Below are 14,619 nucleotides of genomic sequence, written 5' to 3'. Positions count from 1 at the left end.
GAAAGTATGAGACAGAAGTATCATCTGCCTTCCTCCTTCACCTTTCCTGACATCCACCGCCCCAGGCAAACAGCTCTGTCCTCTCTCCCTTTCCCAGCACAGCCAAGGGCAGCAGTGCCGCGCCTGCCTTGCCTTGAAGGCTAGAGTCTAGAGTCGGATGGCCTGAGACAGTACAAAATGTAACTCAAAAATGTCACTCTGTATCCTGTATCCTTCCCATCTACTATGGGAACTCTACCTCACCTGGCTAAAGCATCTCATCAGGCCAATTACCATAAGAACTTTAGACATGAAGTTGAACCATTTCTGGATCCTGTGCCTTCTCCTGCCCTTTCTCCACTGTGTCAGACTCCTGGATGCACATTTGCCAGATGGTTGTGGGCGGGCGGTGGGGGTCTCAGCACCAGCCCAGAGTAGAGCTTCTCTAAGGGGTTTAATCCCAAGAAGCGAGAACTCCTCTCCATCTGGAAACACCCCACCACCACTCTCATGCCCAGATTCAACTCAGGAGGAACAAGGACATGTGGACACTCGGGGCTGACCTCCACTTCTGGTGCCTCCTGCCCATGCCTTGGAGAGTTCACCTGTTCCTCTCTGGAGCACCAGTCCTTAGCTTTGTGACCTGGGGCCCATGACAAAAGAGTGGTTGGAGAATGCTATACAGGAAATCAGATCAAAAATGCTCTGACCTAATGCATGGCATTTCCTCGAAAGAGGCAACATCACATTTCGCGTAGAATTTAAGCTCCCTTGAAGGTGGAGAGGGGTGGGGATATGCCTCTGGATACCGAAACAGAGGACTAGGAGAAAAATCCCAAGTTCTCTGTCCTCCGACTCCAAGGCAATGGGCCCCACGCACTTTTCTGTGGGAATGACAGGACGCTACTAAGCAGAGTGTATTCTGTCAAGGTCATGGTGTGACCCCTCGGAGAGTAGGGAAGTTGCGAGGGGTGGCTCCTCCTCTCTGGGTTTGTGAAATTGTGCCTTCAGGTGCATATCAGGGGCCCACACTGCCTTCCCTGGAACTCTGGCCAAAGATCCAGCCCCAAAATAGCTGCTTCTTGAGCCAAGAGCTGGCACTTATTCAAGCTGTCTGCGGCATGGAAGGATGCCAGTCTCCAGCAAAGGGTTAAAACACCTCTTCTCCCTTCAGTGCCTAGCGAGCACATAGGGATTCAACTTTCAGTTTGGGCAACTGTGACCCAGAGTCTTCTCTTTCCTCCCCATAGGACGGCACTGCACCCCTGTGGATTGCATCCCAAATGGGCCACAGCGAGGTGGTACGTGTGATGTTGCTACGCGGGGCTGACCGGGATGCAACACGCAACGTGAGTAGCACTGCCCACCCTCCAGACCCCAGTGCAGCATGCCAATCACCGGGTTTCCTCTCCACCTCCCCCTGCCCTGAAGCAGGAAAGCAAAGTCCCACTCAGTGGAAACAGCAGGTGCTGCTGGCCCTCTCTTCCCCTCCTCCTGACATGACTTGTGGGCACACTGGGAAAGGTTGGAGTCTTGGCTTCAGGCTGACCTTGGGAGTCAGGGGTAATCCCCTGGGTGGTGGCATGCCTCCTGCTGGCCTCTGGGTGTTAGGCAAAGCATTGCATCCCACTGGCTCCCACTCAAGCATCCCCAGCATGTCCCCCACCCACCTGATGTCTCCAGGAGCCCCTGCTGGTGTTACCCAACTTGGCCTGAGTGCCCTCCAAACAACAGGCCCTCTGTCCGCACCCTCACCCCCATCTCAGCACCATCCTGTTTGCCTGGGGTATTTGCTGTGTATGGGCTCCATGCCCTTACATAGAGCTTGGATGATGTCACCCACCTGCCCCTCTCCTAATTGGAGACCAGAAAGGGGAGATCGAGGCACACTGCACTGTCCTAGCTCCCACCCTCTTTTCCTTCTTCCCACAATGGCTAAAGCCACTGAAGGAAAACCCCACCTTCCTTCTTCCTGATGCCAGGTGAGTCCTAAGGGCATCCAGAGGCTCCTCAGAGCACTGTGGGCTAATCCTCAAACAGAGCCATTGATTTGTTAAAAGAAAGAGAGATTTGAAAAGTCTCCTCTTGCGCTAGCGGCAGAAGCTCAATGTTGGTGTAACATTCTTGTTGAGCAGACTGTAGTCTTAGCGCCATGCCCCGCTCCTGGGAAGAGATAGATATCTTATCTAGGGGTTGGGACAGGGGGAAGACTAGCACAAGTGGCTATACATTTTTAAAACAGTGACTACAGTTCCACAGGTATTTAAATCACTAAAGAGAAGACTGTTTCTGCCAAGTCATGAGGGTGACTTTTTGCTCATCAGTGGCCCGGTAAATATGCTCTTGCAGTTCTTCTTGTCCTTTACCCAGTGTTTTACATACGAATTCCCAGATGGCAGAGTTCAAAGACAATATAAGCTGTCTGGGATCTATGTGCTCCAAAATGCCCCTAGATTAAGACAGGACTGACCTGTGCTTGATTGCCAATCCTGCCCATTTCTGACAAGTGTGCTCTTCCCAATCCTCAGCCATCCCTGAGTTCTCAACCCACACGACACACATTATTTATCAGCCTGTCTCCCTCCCCCCCTCCCCGGCGGCACAGGATGGTACAACAGCACTTTTGAAAGCAGCCAACAAAGGGTACAATGACGTCATTGAGGAATTGCTGAAGTTCTCACCTACTCTCGGTATTTTGAAGGTAAGACCAACAGAGAAATGACACCAGTGTGTAGGCAGGAGAGGTTGGGAGCCGGAAGTCCACACTTGGGGGCTCAGTACAATTGGAGGTGTAATCAGCCTGGCTAGTTTGTATCCTTGAACAACACAACTGCAGCTTCCTGGTGCTGGAGGCTCATGAGCACTGGCCACCATAAAGAAGAGGACGAAGGAGGAAACCAGAGCCAGCAGTCCCGAGTTCTCCTGAAAAAGAAAAAAGAGACATACGAATTTAAGTGACTCGAGTGGGAAGTAAAGCAGACACCGTATGGAAGCTTTGTGAAATCAAGGAAGAGCAGGTGCTTGCATTCCTACTCAGCTTTTGCCACTCTTGGCAAGATAAAATAAACCTGAACACCTGGCAGCCTCAGAAACTATGTCATTCTGGAGACCTGAGCCCCCAGGTTCCTTTAAAAAAAATTTATTTATTTTTATTGGAAAGTCAGATATACAGAGAGGAGGAGAGACAGAGAGGAAGACCTTCCATCTGACAGTTCACTCCCCAAAGGACAAAACAGCTGGTGCTGAGCCGATCCGAAGCCAAAAGCCAGGAACTTTCTCCAGGTCTCCTATGCTGGTGCAGGGTCCAAGGCTTTGGGCCATCCTGGACTGCTTTCCCAGGCCACAAGCAGGGAGCAGGGAGGGAAGTGGAGCTGCCAGGATTAGAACTGATGCCCTTATAGGATCCTGGCCCTTTCAAAGCTAGTATTTTAGCTGCTAGGCTACCACGCCAGGCTCTTTTTTTTTAAGGTTGTAAATATTTGGCATTAGAAGAACAGTACTCCATGGTAAATATCAGGGTCTACACACTTGATTTGTAAAGAACCAGGTAGGTAGTAAACCTTTTAGGCTTTGCAAGCCACATAGCCTATGTCAGTTGGCTCAGTTCTGCCATGATCACATGAAAACAGGCAGAAAAAAATGAAAAAAGTAGGGGGTTGCATGCCCATAACCCTCTATTTGTTTATGACATCATATCTATGAAATCCTGTGTTTTCACTTACTGCCAAATACTTGCTTACTGTGTTTTAATCATTGAAAAACTTAAAAACAATCCTTAGCTTCCGCCACACACACACACACACACACACACACTTAAATAGGCAGCTGGCTGGATTTGACTCACTGGCTGCCATTGGCTCTTTTCTTAAATGTCTGCCTCAGATTGATACAGATTTGGCAGGCTGAGGGCAGTACCCAGGATCTACCAGAGAATGAAGTCGACTTGAATGACCCCCAAAAGTGTTTTGGGTAGTTTATGTCTGCTCTTTTATGTTTTTGGACTGAGTTTCTGTCGCCAGCTGATGTCAGAAGTGCTGCCGTCAGTGTATTGGACTGTCTTCTGTTCTAATGAGCCGCTTCGAATTTTCCATGAGCTGCAAAGCCAGAAGGCTGCCCTTGTGGAAAAAAAAAAAAAAAGGAAAAAAAGAAAAGAGAAAAGAAATTGTAAAATAAGAACAAATTGTCTCTGAAAGTGACCTCTGAACAAAAGGAACATGGTATAGAAACGGATCGGCATTATGTAGTCTCACTTTAAGCAGGCTTTATTTTTCTGAATTCTAATCACTTCTCAGCCTTTTGGCTAAGATCAAGTGTATTTTTCTAAATTCTAAGACATGTTGCAAATGGGTGAAGTAGATAGTGAAAGGGTTAATCAAATTACTGAATTATCAGACATATCCTAAAAGCAACTGTTGAAAAATGCTACGTTGCTGGATTTTTTTTTTTTCTTTTTGTTTGATCATCTCTTTAACAAAGTCAGAGTTTTTTTAAAAAGTGTGAATACTTAGGAAAGTAAGCTTGTTAAAGATGTGCTAATTAAAGATGTGTCTGTCTTACGGAACTAACGCCCTGTGACGTCCACTGATGGTAGATATTTTGTTATCTGCCCCTCCCTTCCCAGATCCAGCCACACATACCGTGTGTGTCTGCTTTCTTATCTCCACAAACACAGATGCTATAGAATAGGAGCAGCCTAAGGGCCTTCTGTACCCAGAAATGCTGCAGTTCAAGCTCTTGGGGGTGTTGCTTCACCCCTTGGGTCTTCCCTCCTAAGCCCAGTCACTGCATAGCTGCCCTCTTGAGTGGGCCGGGTGCCTGCAGCTGGACTAACAGGGTGACCCATTAGGCCAGCTTGCCCTTCCTGCTGCCCTGCTGGAACGGTACCAGAAGTATAGAGACAATATGTATTGTCTTTGGAGGTGGAAAGGTAGCTGTTTGTTCTGCAGCTCCATTCTGTGTGCAGCTCCACACTTCTGTGTGACCATGAAGTCACAGGTGCCCTGGGCCCGGAGCCCTGGCTTCACTTGCAAAAGAACATGGGCAGTGTTTACACTAGCGTCAGTTCTGTATCTGAGGACGCTGACCCAGGCACAGGCAGGACTTTGGAAAGTACAAGGGGAGATACAGAGAGTAAGGCTGTAACATGACGATTGCTTACTCCGACGGTGCATGACGGCGGCCAACCTAAGTGCTGCCGGCTGCGAGCTCACTCCTGACCCACATATCACTTTTCTCCTAGAACGGGACATCGGCACTCCATGCGGCTGTGCTCAGTGGGAATATCAAAACAGTTGCACTGCTCCTGGACGCCGGGGCGGACCCATCGCTGAGAAACAAGGTACCCATTCAGTGCATCTCTTACCTCCTCCAGGCCCCTGTGCGCAAGGGGGGATGGGAAGTAATACTTCTACATGCTGTGTCAAATGATCAGCATCTCTGTGTCTCCGTGCATCAGCTCTTTGCTGCTCCAACAGAACACCTCAGGCAGACACAGAGTCCCGGAGTCTCAGCTAGTGGTGGCCTCCTTGCTGAAAAAGTCCCAGGGTAGCCCAGGGCATCACATGTCAAGAGACAGAGAGCATGGGACCCAATGTGTGCCAGAGTTGTGGGCACTCTGCCCTCATGGCCTTATGTGCTTCCATATCTCCCAATGGAGACAAACTCTGAACATATGACACCTTAGGGGACATTCAGATGACACTCAGACTCTCTTCATTCTTATGCATGCTAAGAGCACTCGCGCATGGTACATTTGGGCCCAGGGAACTGTACTAAAACCCCTGTATCCAAAGTGGTTCTCATTTAACAGTGAGGCAGCCTCCTGGCAGGGGGGAGACCAGGGAATAATCATTATGGGCAATAAGTATTGTTCTGTCATTTTTCATGTTCCCTAAAACATTCTGTGGATGGATATTCCTATCTTCAGAATCACTCATGTTGTTTTTGAAAACTATAGGAAAATGTCACTTTCATTCTGCTGAATGAAGTCCACGCCACTGTTCTAAAACCAACCTGTTTAATTCTAGTTCCACATTCGTAATTGACAGTCACAGTGGCAATAGGAAAAAAAAAAAAAGATTGTCATTGCACTTCCTCCTATTTGATATCTGCTTTAGCTGTCAATATATGGACTGGGGAAAAGACACTAGCCTAGAAAAAAAATGTCTTGAGAAAATACATCTAACCACCAACTGTCTACGACCATACCACCCTGAACGCGCCCGATCCTGTCTGATCTCAGAAGCTAAGCAGGGTTGGACCTGGTTAGTACTTGGATGGGAGACATCTAACCACCAACTGACTGTGGGGAGATGTGGACTGGAACTTATTAAGAAGGGAAGGTATGGGGCCTGGTGCAGTGGCCAAGCAGCTAAAGTCCTCACCTTGAATGCACCAGGATCCCATATGGGCACCAGTTCTAATCCCAACAGCCCTGCTTCCAATCCAGCTCCATGCCTTTGGCCTGGGAGAGCAGTCGAGGACAGCCCGAAGCCTTGGGACACTGCACCAGCATAGGAGACCTGGAGAAAGTTCCTGGTTCCTGGCTTTGGATTGGCTCAGCACCAGCTGTTGCGGTCACTTGGGGAGTGAATCATCAGACAGAAACTCTTCCTCTCTGTCTCTCCTCCTCTCTGTATATCTGATTTTGCAATACAAGTAAAATAATTTTTTATTTTTAAAGATTTATTTATTCTTTATTACAAAGTCAGATATACAGAGAAGAGGAGAGATAGAGAAGACGATCTTCCATCTGATGATTCACTCCCCAAGTGACTGCAATGGCCAGTGCTGTGCTGATCCAAAGCCAGGAGCCAGGAACCTCCTCCATGTCTCCCATGCAGGTGCAGGATCCCAAAGCATTGGGCCGTCCTCGACTGCTTTCCCAGGCCACAAGCAGGGAGCTGGATGGGAAGTGGAGCTGCCAGGAGTAGAACCGGCACCCATATGGTCTCCCAGTGCGTTCAAGGCCAGGACCTTAGCTGCTAGGCCATGCCACCCGACCCAAATAAAATAAATCTTAAAAAAAAAAAAAGAGGGCCCGGTGCAATAGTGTAGTTGTTAAGGCCCTTGCCTTGAATGCCACGATCCCATATGGGCACCAGCTCAGCTCCATACATTGCAGCCACTTGGGGAGTGAACTATTTGACGGAAGATCTTCCTCTCTGTCTCTCCTCCTCTCTGTATATCCACCTTTCGAATAAAAATAAATAAAATCTTTTAAAAAAAAGAAAGAAAAGGAGGAAAGGTATGAAAAAGCAACCTTCATATACTCTCCATTTTTATAAGCATCTATTGCCATGTTATAATTTTAAAAAAACAAGAGCAGTTAGCTACTGACATTTGGTAAAGAAAGTGTTAAGTGCCAAACAACTTGCCAAGAGATGCTCTTCTCATTTTACATTGTATGTAGAAGTGTTACTTCCCATTCAGTCACTCAGTTACTGCCTGAGATACTTGGATTTGTTCTGCATGCATTGACCTCGTGGAGTGATAAGCCTTCCTTTCAGATCTTGTCATGTTTTAGTCCTTGTACACAAACTTCCTACTTGTTTGTAAGCTGTTCAGTACTAACTGAAGGCAAGGGGGCAACACTAGACAACTTCAAACCAGAACTAAACAGCGCAGTTCCTTGTGTGTCTGCTAGAGCAATGGGAGAACAATCAGCAACAACGGTTGAGATTTCCAATGGTGTTTGTGTGCCTCCTAACAAGTATTTGAACATGTATGTGTGGGCATTCACAATAGAACCTCATAGAACAGAAGCTGCTAAAGTCCTGGGAGTAGCTGCAAAGGAAGGCCCCGCACACTCAGAAGCCATCCAATGGTTTTGTCCTTCATTCCTACATTCATTCACCAAATACTTCCTGAACAGACTGCTAGATATCATGTACCGTGCTCTATTCTGAGAACACAGTGGTGACCAAGATTCTCAGTCTGTTTTCATGGAGCTCAGATTTTACTGTGGATGAGGGGCGGGGTGGGAGATAAAGACAAACAAGGGATGGCAATACAGAGTGAGCAGGGCTCTCAAGGCTCCCCGGGGAAAGTGACCCCTTAGCTAACACGGAAGCCCTTTTCTCCTGCCAGAGATGCAGGACTTCGGTTCTGGGGGTCAAGGCAGAGGCCTGAGGAGGAAATTCACACATGGACTTATTTATTTGTTTGTTTATTATTTTATGATACAGTTCCGCAGACTCTGGGATTTCCCTTCCCTTTCCTGAAATCTCCTCCCACCCCCACTGATTTCCCCTGTGTTATCCTAGTACTGTGGTCCTCCGTACACAGTCACGAGTCCATCATTCTGCTGCTTACGTGTATTCTGACCTTGTTTGCTTGAAGAAGGCTTTTGACAATTTTTTTCATTTTTTTCAGCAATACATTGGTCATTTAGTAACATGTTATTTAACTTCATGGTTGTACATTTTCTATTTTTCTTCCTGCTATTGATTTTGTTTAATGGCTTTTCATTAAGGGGATATATAGTAACTGTGTAATAGAAATTATCATATCCAGATGTGAGGATAAAACAATGCAATAATCATCTCTATTTCCACATCAAAGGTGGACTCCCAATGAAACTGCTAAATAAATCTTGACAATAGGAAGTGGATTCTCTGCCACTGTCCACGCATGGATCTTTAGTCCTGCCACACAATAAGCAAGATGACCAATAGGGGCTAGCCCTGGGCACCGTCATTGGAACAATACCCACAGCCTTAGCGTGCTGAGAATTCAGTGAATACAGAGAATGGAGACCATGTCTTTGGAACTACATGAGTGTCACTCAGAGTGGTGATGGGATTGATCCAAATTTGACAACACAGTTTGAAGGGATAGAGCTTATGATCAGATAGTCGAGGATCTGGGCACTCATGGAGATGGTCACAGAAGGCAGCCAGCTAACAGTTGATAGTGACCCCTCTCAGCTCCTGTCTCCTGCCTGCTCGCCACCTGCTCATCATGGCCCAATGATCTATGTCCACAGATAAGTCATTCCGTAGGCTTAGGGCTGTTTACCTAGATCATTTCTCTGCATTAGTGAAGCCTCTGCTTCAGTTGTGGAATTTGACCCCATCCAAGGGCCTCTGATCTGTGGTAGCATAGCACAGCATAGCAGTTTCCACTCAGATTTAATCCGGCAGCAACATGTAGGGTCCCATGTGATATTGCAGATCACTGTGACAGGTGCATAATTCTCAAAAGGAAGATCCTAGCTAGCGGGTGGCACTTGGGGAGTTGGCTTCAGTCTAGAACGTGGATATTTCAGGAGCTTCACCTAGGAACAGGGTCCCAGATAGAGCAACTGGGGTTGACTGCCAGAGAATAAATTAACGGTAATGCTAATGAGTGTGACTTTTTGGTATTGTAAGATGAATGTGTCAACATTGGGAAGGTAAATGTAGCTCAGTGAAGTCTGTGAGCAGTACCCAATGCTGAAGTCAGACATGGGCACATGATCCAACCGTACATAGACAGAGCTGTGGATTTCAGTGCAACAGTACAAAAAGCACCCTGCTGTGATTTCAGATCCCACACTGAAATTAACCTTCAGGAAACCACCCCTGTGGGTACACGTTTGGCCTTAAGGTTAAGGCAATGGTTGGGACAGCTGTATCTTGTATCAGAGTGCCTAGCTTCAACCCCTTGATCCACTCCCAGCTCCAGCTACTTGCTCATGTGCACCCTCAGAGGCAGCACTTGACTCCCTGCCACTCCCATCTGAGTTGAGTTCCCAGCTCCCAGCATTAGCCTGGCCCAACCCCAGCTTTTGTGGGTGTTTAAAGAGTGCTTGATCTCTTTCTGTGTCTCTCTCTACATCTCTGATAGATAAAACAAGTAAATTTAAAAAATTAAAGAAACTACCCTTTATCAAGGATTGGCATGGCATCAGTGAATATCTACAGGCATCCTTAAAGCTAATAACACGCTCTTCCCTGTTCTAACCACATGTCTCCTTGAGGCTTAGTATTCTTCCTGTGCCTTAGTAGCCTATCACAATTTCAACAGCTCATCACAATAGACTGGATGCAACAGCAGGTAGGACAATCCAGCTGTCTTCTTGTAAGATTCACAGTTAAAGAAACAAGTACAGGGCCTGGCGGCGTGGCCCAGCAGCTAAAATCCTCACCTTGAACACGCCAGGATCCCATATGGGCGCCAGTTCTAATCCCGGCACACCCACTTCTCATCCAGCTCCCTGCTTGTGGCCTGGGAAAGCAGTCCAGGATGACCCAATGCTTTGGGACCCTGCACCCATGTGGGAGACCTGGAAGAAGTTCCTGGATCCTGGCTTCGGATCGGCATAGCATCTGCTGTTGCACTCACTTGGGGAGTGAATCATCAGACGGAAGATCTTTCTCTCTGTCTCTCCTCCTCTCTGTATATCTGACTTTCCAATAAATAAATAAGTCTTAAAAAAAAAAAAAAAGAAACAAGTACAACAGGGGCTCATGATGTGGTACAGTGGTTCAAATTGCCACTAATGGTGCCAGCATCCCAAATGAGAGCCCTGTTCAAGTCGCAGCTGCTGTGCTTCCCATCCAGTTCCTTGACACTGTGCCTAGGAAAGAAGCAGAGGGTGCCCCAAATGGTTGGTCCCTGTACCCACATAGGTGGCTCCTGGCTCCTTGCTTCAGCCTGGTGCAACCCTGACCATTGTGGCCATTTGGGGCATGAACCAGTCAATGGAAGACTTCTCTGTCTGTACCTCTCACTGTAACTCTGCCTTTCAAATAAATAAAATAAATCTTAAAAAAAAAAAAAGAGGCAAAACAACCCAGTGCAACTTTTATAACAATTTTTTTTATTCTTAAGACTTTCCTGGGGATTTTTGTAAATATGATATTTATGTTAGCCAGTAATGAGTTTATCATTTTTAATCAATTCATATATTTAAACTTTTCTATTTTCATTGACACATAAATGTATGCATGTTTATAAGCCAGCATGTGATCTTTCAGTACATACATACAGACATACATACACTGTAAAATCAGGATAAACATTCATCTCCTCAAATGTTTCTCATTAAAAAGAAAGCATTCAAAATCCTTTCTTGTAGTTTTTTGTAATTCTACACTGCATTAGAGTTCCCTCCGATCACCGGACAGCATGATGGACTGTCACACCTTCGCTCCCCCACCCCTACTGTGGCTTAGCCTCATCCCTCCCTCTCTGCTGCTCTGCCATCTCTGGTATCCTCTATTCTACTCTAAAGTGCTTTCATGCCAACTTTTTAGACTCACATGTGAGTTGAGGCTGTCCAGTACTCGTCTTCTGTGCCTGGTCCACTACCTTTAACATGACCTCAATTTTCCTGCCTGTGGTTGAAAAGGACAGATTTTCAGCATATTACCTTACTAGGATGGTAAAGTAGTATTCGCTCTTTATGTCCATCATACTTTCCTTGTCCCTCCAGCCACTCATGGGCACTTAGGTTTTCAATTCTTGGCTGTTGTGACTAGTATTACAGTAGACATCGAAGTGCAGATGCCTCTTCAACAGTTTTGTCCATGTGTCTTTGCTATTACCCAGTAGTGGAATTGCTGGATCTTCCAGTAGCTCTATTTTGAATTTCTGAGGCACCTCCATACAGTTCTCCATGATGCCTCACTAATTTACATGTCTACCAACAAAGAGTCAGAGCTGTCTTTTCTGCACCTCTTTACCAATCTCTTTCCAAGAACAGCCACTGTAGAAGTATGAAGTGGCAGCAATGGTTTTACCTCGCGTTTCCCTGAGGATTAGCATTAATTAGTTGGGCGTTAGTGATGTCAGGTAATTGTATTTTTGAAATGCTCTAGTTTCTAGGAAGTTAAAAACTGCAAGAGGAATGCAATAATGTTTAAATTCAGATGGGGCCCGGCGGCATGGCCTAACAGCTAAAGTCCTCGCCTTGAACACGCCAGGATCCCATATGGGCACCAGTTCTAATCCCGGCACACCCACTTCCCATCCAGCTCCCTGCCTGTGGCCTGGGAAAGCAGTCCAGGATGGCCCAATGCTTTGGGACCCTGCACCCGTGTGGGAGACCTGGAAGAAGTTCCTGGATCCTGGCTTTGGATCGGCATAGCATCAGCCGTTGCGGTCACTTGGGAAGTGAATCATCAGACAGAAGATCTTCTCTATCTCTCCTCCTCTCTGTATATCTGACTTTCCAATAAATAAATAAATCTTTAAAATAAACAAATAAATAAATAAATTCATATTTAGTTCATTTTGTTAGATAGAGACAAAGGAAGACCTTTCACCCTCTGGTTCGTTCTCCAGATGCCTACAGTGCCACAGCAAGACTAAATCAAAGCCAGGAGCCCAGAACTCCTTCTAGGTCTGCCACAGAGAGGCAGGGAGCCAACCACTTGAACCATCCTCTCTGGCTCCCAGGAATTCCTCCAGGAGCAGGAAACTGGAATGGGAAGCAGAACAGGGGCTTGGACCCAGACACTCCAATATGGGGTGCAGGTATCTCCAACAGAATATTTTTTTAAAGATTTATTTATTTTTATTGGAAAGTCAGTTATACAAAGAGGAGAGACAGAGGAAGATCTTCCATCCACTGATTGACTCCCAAGTGGCTGCAATGGCTAGAGCTGAGTCCATCCAAAATCAGGAGCCAGGAGCTTCTTCCAGGTCTCCCACACAGGTGCAGGGTCCAAAGGCTTTGGGCCGTCTTCAACTGCTTTGCCAGACCACAAGCACAGAACTGGATAGGAAGCATGGTTGCTTGGGCACAAACTGGCACCCATATGGGATCCTGGTAGATGGAAGGCGAGGACTTTACTCACTAGGCTCTTGCGCCAGGCTCATAATTTTTTTTTAAGATTTTTTTTTTTTTACTTGATAATAGTCAGACATACTGAGAGAAGGGAGGAGGGAAAAAGAAAGAGAGAGATCTTGCATCCCCTGGTTCGCTTTCCAAATGGCTCCAACAGCCAGAGCTGGGCAGTTCCAAAGCTGGAAACCAGAGCTTCTTCTAGACCTCCCACATAGGTGCAGGGATCCAAAGACTTGGATCATCCTCCACTGCTTTCCTAGGCCATTAACAGGGTGCTGGATCAGTAGTGGAATAGCTGGGGAATAGGAATTGGTGCCCAAATGTGATGCTGTGGCACCACAAGGCTAAGAATTAGCCTACTGTGCCACCTCCTCCCAAACAGAATTGTAACTTCTGTCCCAAACACTCATTCCAGAAATGCTCAATCCTTAATTAGAGACCAAAAAGTCCAAGAACCTCTGCCCCATTGCACCCATTGCTTAGAGTAAGGACTGGCTCATTGAATACTGTGTCTCAGCAGTAGTATGGAAAGAAATGACTTACAGTAATATCAAGTTGGGTGGCATGTATAGTTCTTTCCAGGTTGTTTTATGCTTTGGGTATTTCTTTACCCTGTCTTCTCATCAGAAGACACCTGTCCTAGTACTGCATGTTTTCATTTACATGTAGACACTGAAAAACTGACTTCCTGGGGCTGATGTGTGGCACAGCAAATTAATCCTCTGCTTGTGACACCAGCATCCCATCAAGTTCCAGCTGCTCCACTTCTGATTCAGCTCCCTGCTGGTGGCCTGGGAAAGCAACAAAGGATGGCTCAAGTCCTTGGGCTCCTGCACTCCTAGGGGAGACCCTAAAGAAGCTCCTGACAAACTTGTAAGAAAGTTGAAATGCTAATTACCCAATGTGATTAGTATACATTGTATACTTGTACCAAATATTCACAATGTACTCAATAACTGTGTACAATTTAAAAATAATAATAGGGGTCCGCATTGTGGTGTAATGGATAAGCTACTACCCATTCAAGTGCTGGCTGCTGCACTTCCAATCCAACTCCCTGCTAATGCTCTTGGGAATGCAGTGAGAGATGGCCCCAGTGCTTAAACTCCTTCCTCCATATGGGATACCTGGATGGAGTTTCAGACTGTTGGCTTTGGCCCAGCCCAATCCTGGCTGTTGTGACCATGTGGGAGTAAACAACCAGATAGAAGACTGACTCTCTCTCTCTCTAATGCTTCCTTGCAAATAACTTTTTTAAAAATATCAATTAAAAATAATAAAATATAGACTATGAAGACAAAAAGAACCTGTCTTGCATTGCTAATCTCCTGACTTTGAGATCCTTGGATGAGATATGCAGTATATACAAGCTCAGTATTGCTGTTGCTGACAGACCATCTCTGTTGGACAAATCACCTCATAGGATGTACTAATTAAACTGAAGGTATCACAGACTGCCCAGTGTGTTATTGGGGATATATTAGATGTGACAGACATTTTTGTGCTGGAAATGTAGATACTAGGATTAGCAGGATGTTGGTCTCTAGATTATAATTTAGTATGGGATTTGGCTGAACAGATTAGTAACTCTTACAATGAATGAAATAAGAGAATAATGGGATATGTATACATTTAAAGGAGATGTTTAACGCTTAAAGAGGAAGTCCATGGGGTTCTTTCATTAGTGAAGAAGAAAGTGTGGGTCAGATGTGCCTTTGGGGTCCCTTAAAAACTACCGCAGGTGCAAAAAATTCATTAACACCTGTCTTTGCTTCTTTCAGGCCAATGAACTCCCCGCAGAACTAACCAAAAATGAACGCATATTACATCTCCTGCGAAGTAAGGAAGGACACAGGAAGAACTAA

At 46.1% G+C, this 14,619-nt stretch overlaps 1 protein-coding gene across 1 annotated transcript in view; it reads left to right on the top strand.

Moving 5' to 3' along the window:
* Positions 1 to 14,619, top strand: part of ANKRD29 (ankyrin repeat domain 29) — a 52,360-nt gene extending 37,741 nt beyond the window's left edge. Inside the window, exons 7-10 of the mRNA XM_040984679.1 lie at positions 1,230 to 1,328; positions 2,585 to 2,680; positions 5,219 to 5,317; positions 14,536 to 14,619. Coding sequence (XP_040840613.1) covers positions 1,230 to 1,328; positions 2,585 to 2,680; positions 5,219 to 5,317; positions 14,536 to 14,619 — 378 coding nt within the window. The remainder of the gene's footprint in view (positions 1 to 1,229; positions 1,329 to 2,584; positions 2,681 to 5,218; positions 5,318 to 14,535) is intronic.

The sequence above is a fragment of the Ochotona curzoniae genome, unplaced genomic scaffold (genome assembly GCF_017591425.1).
Source record: "Ochotona curzoniae isolate NIBS_2020 unplaced genomic scaffold, NIBS_Ocur_1.0 contig_43, whole genome shotgun sequence".
NCBI lineage: Eukaryota > Metazoa > Chordata > Mammalia > Lagomorpha > Ochotonidae > Ochotona > Ochotona curzoniae.
Note: the sequence above shows the minus strand (reverse complement) of the source record. Positions and strands in the feature narration are given on the sequence as shown.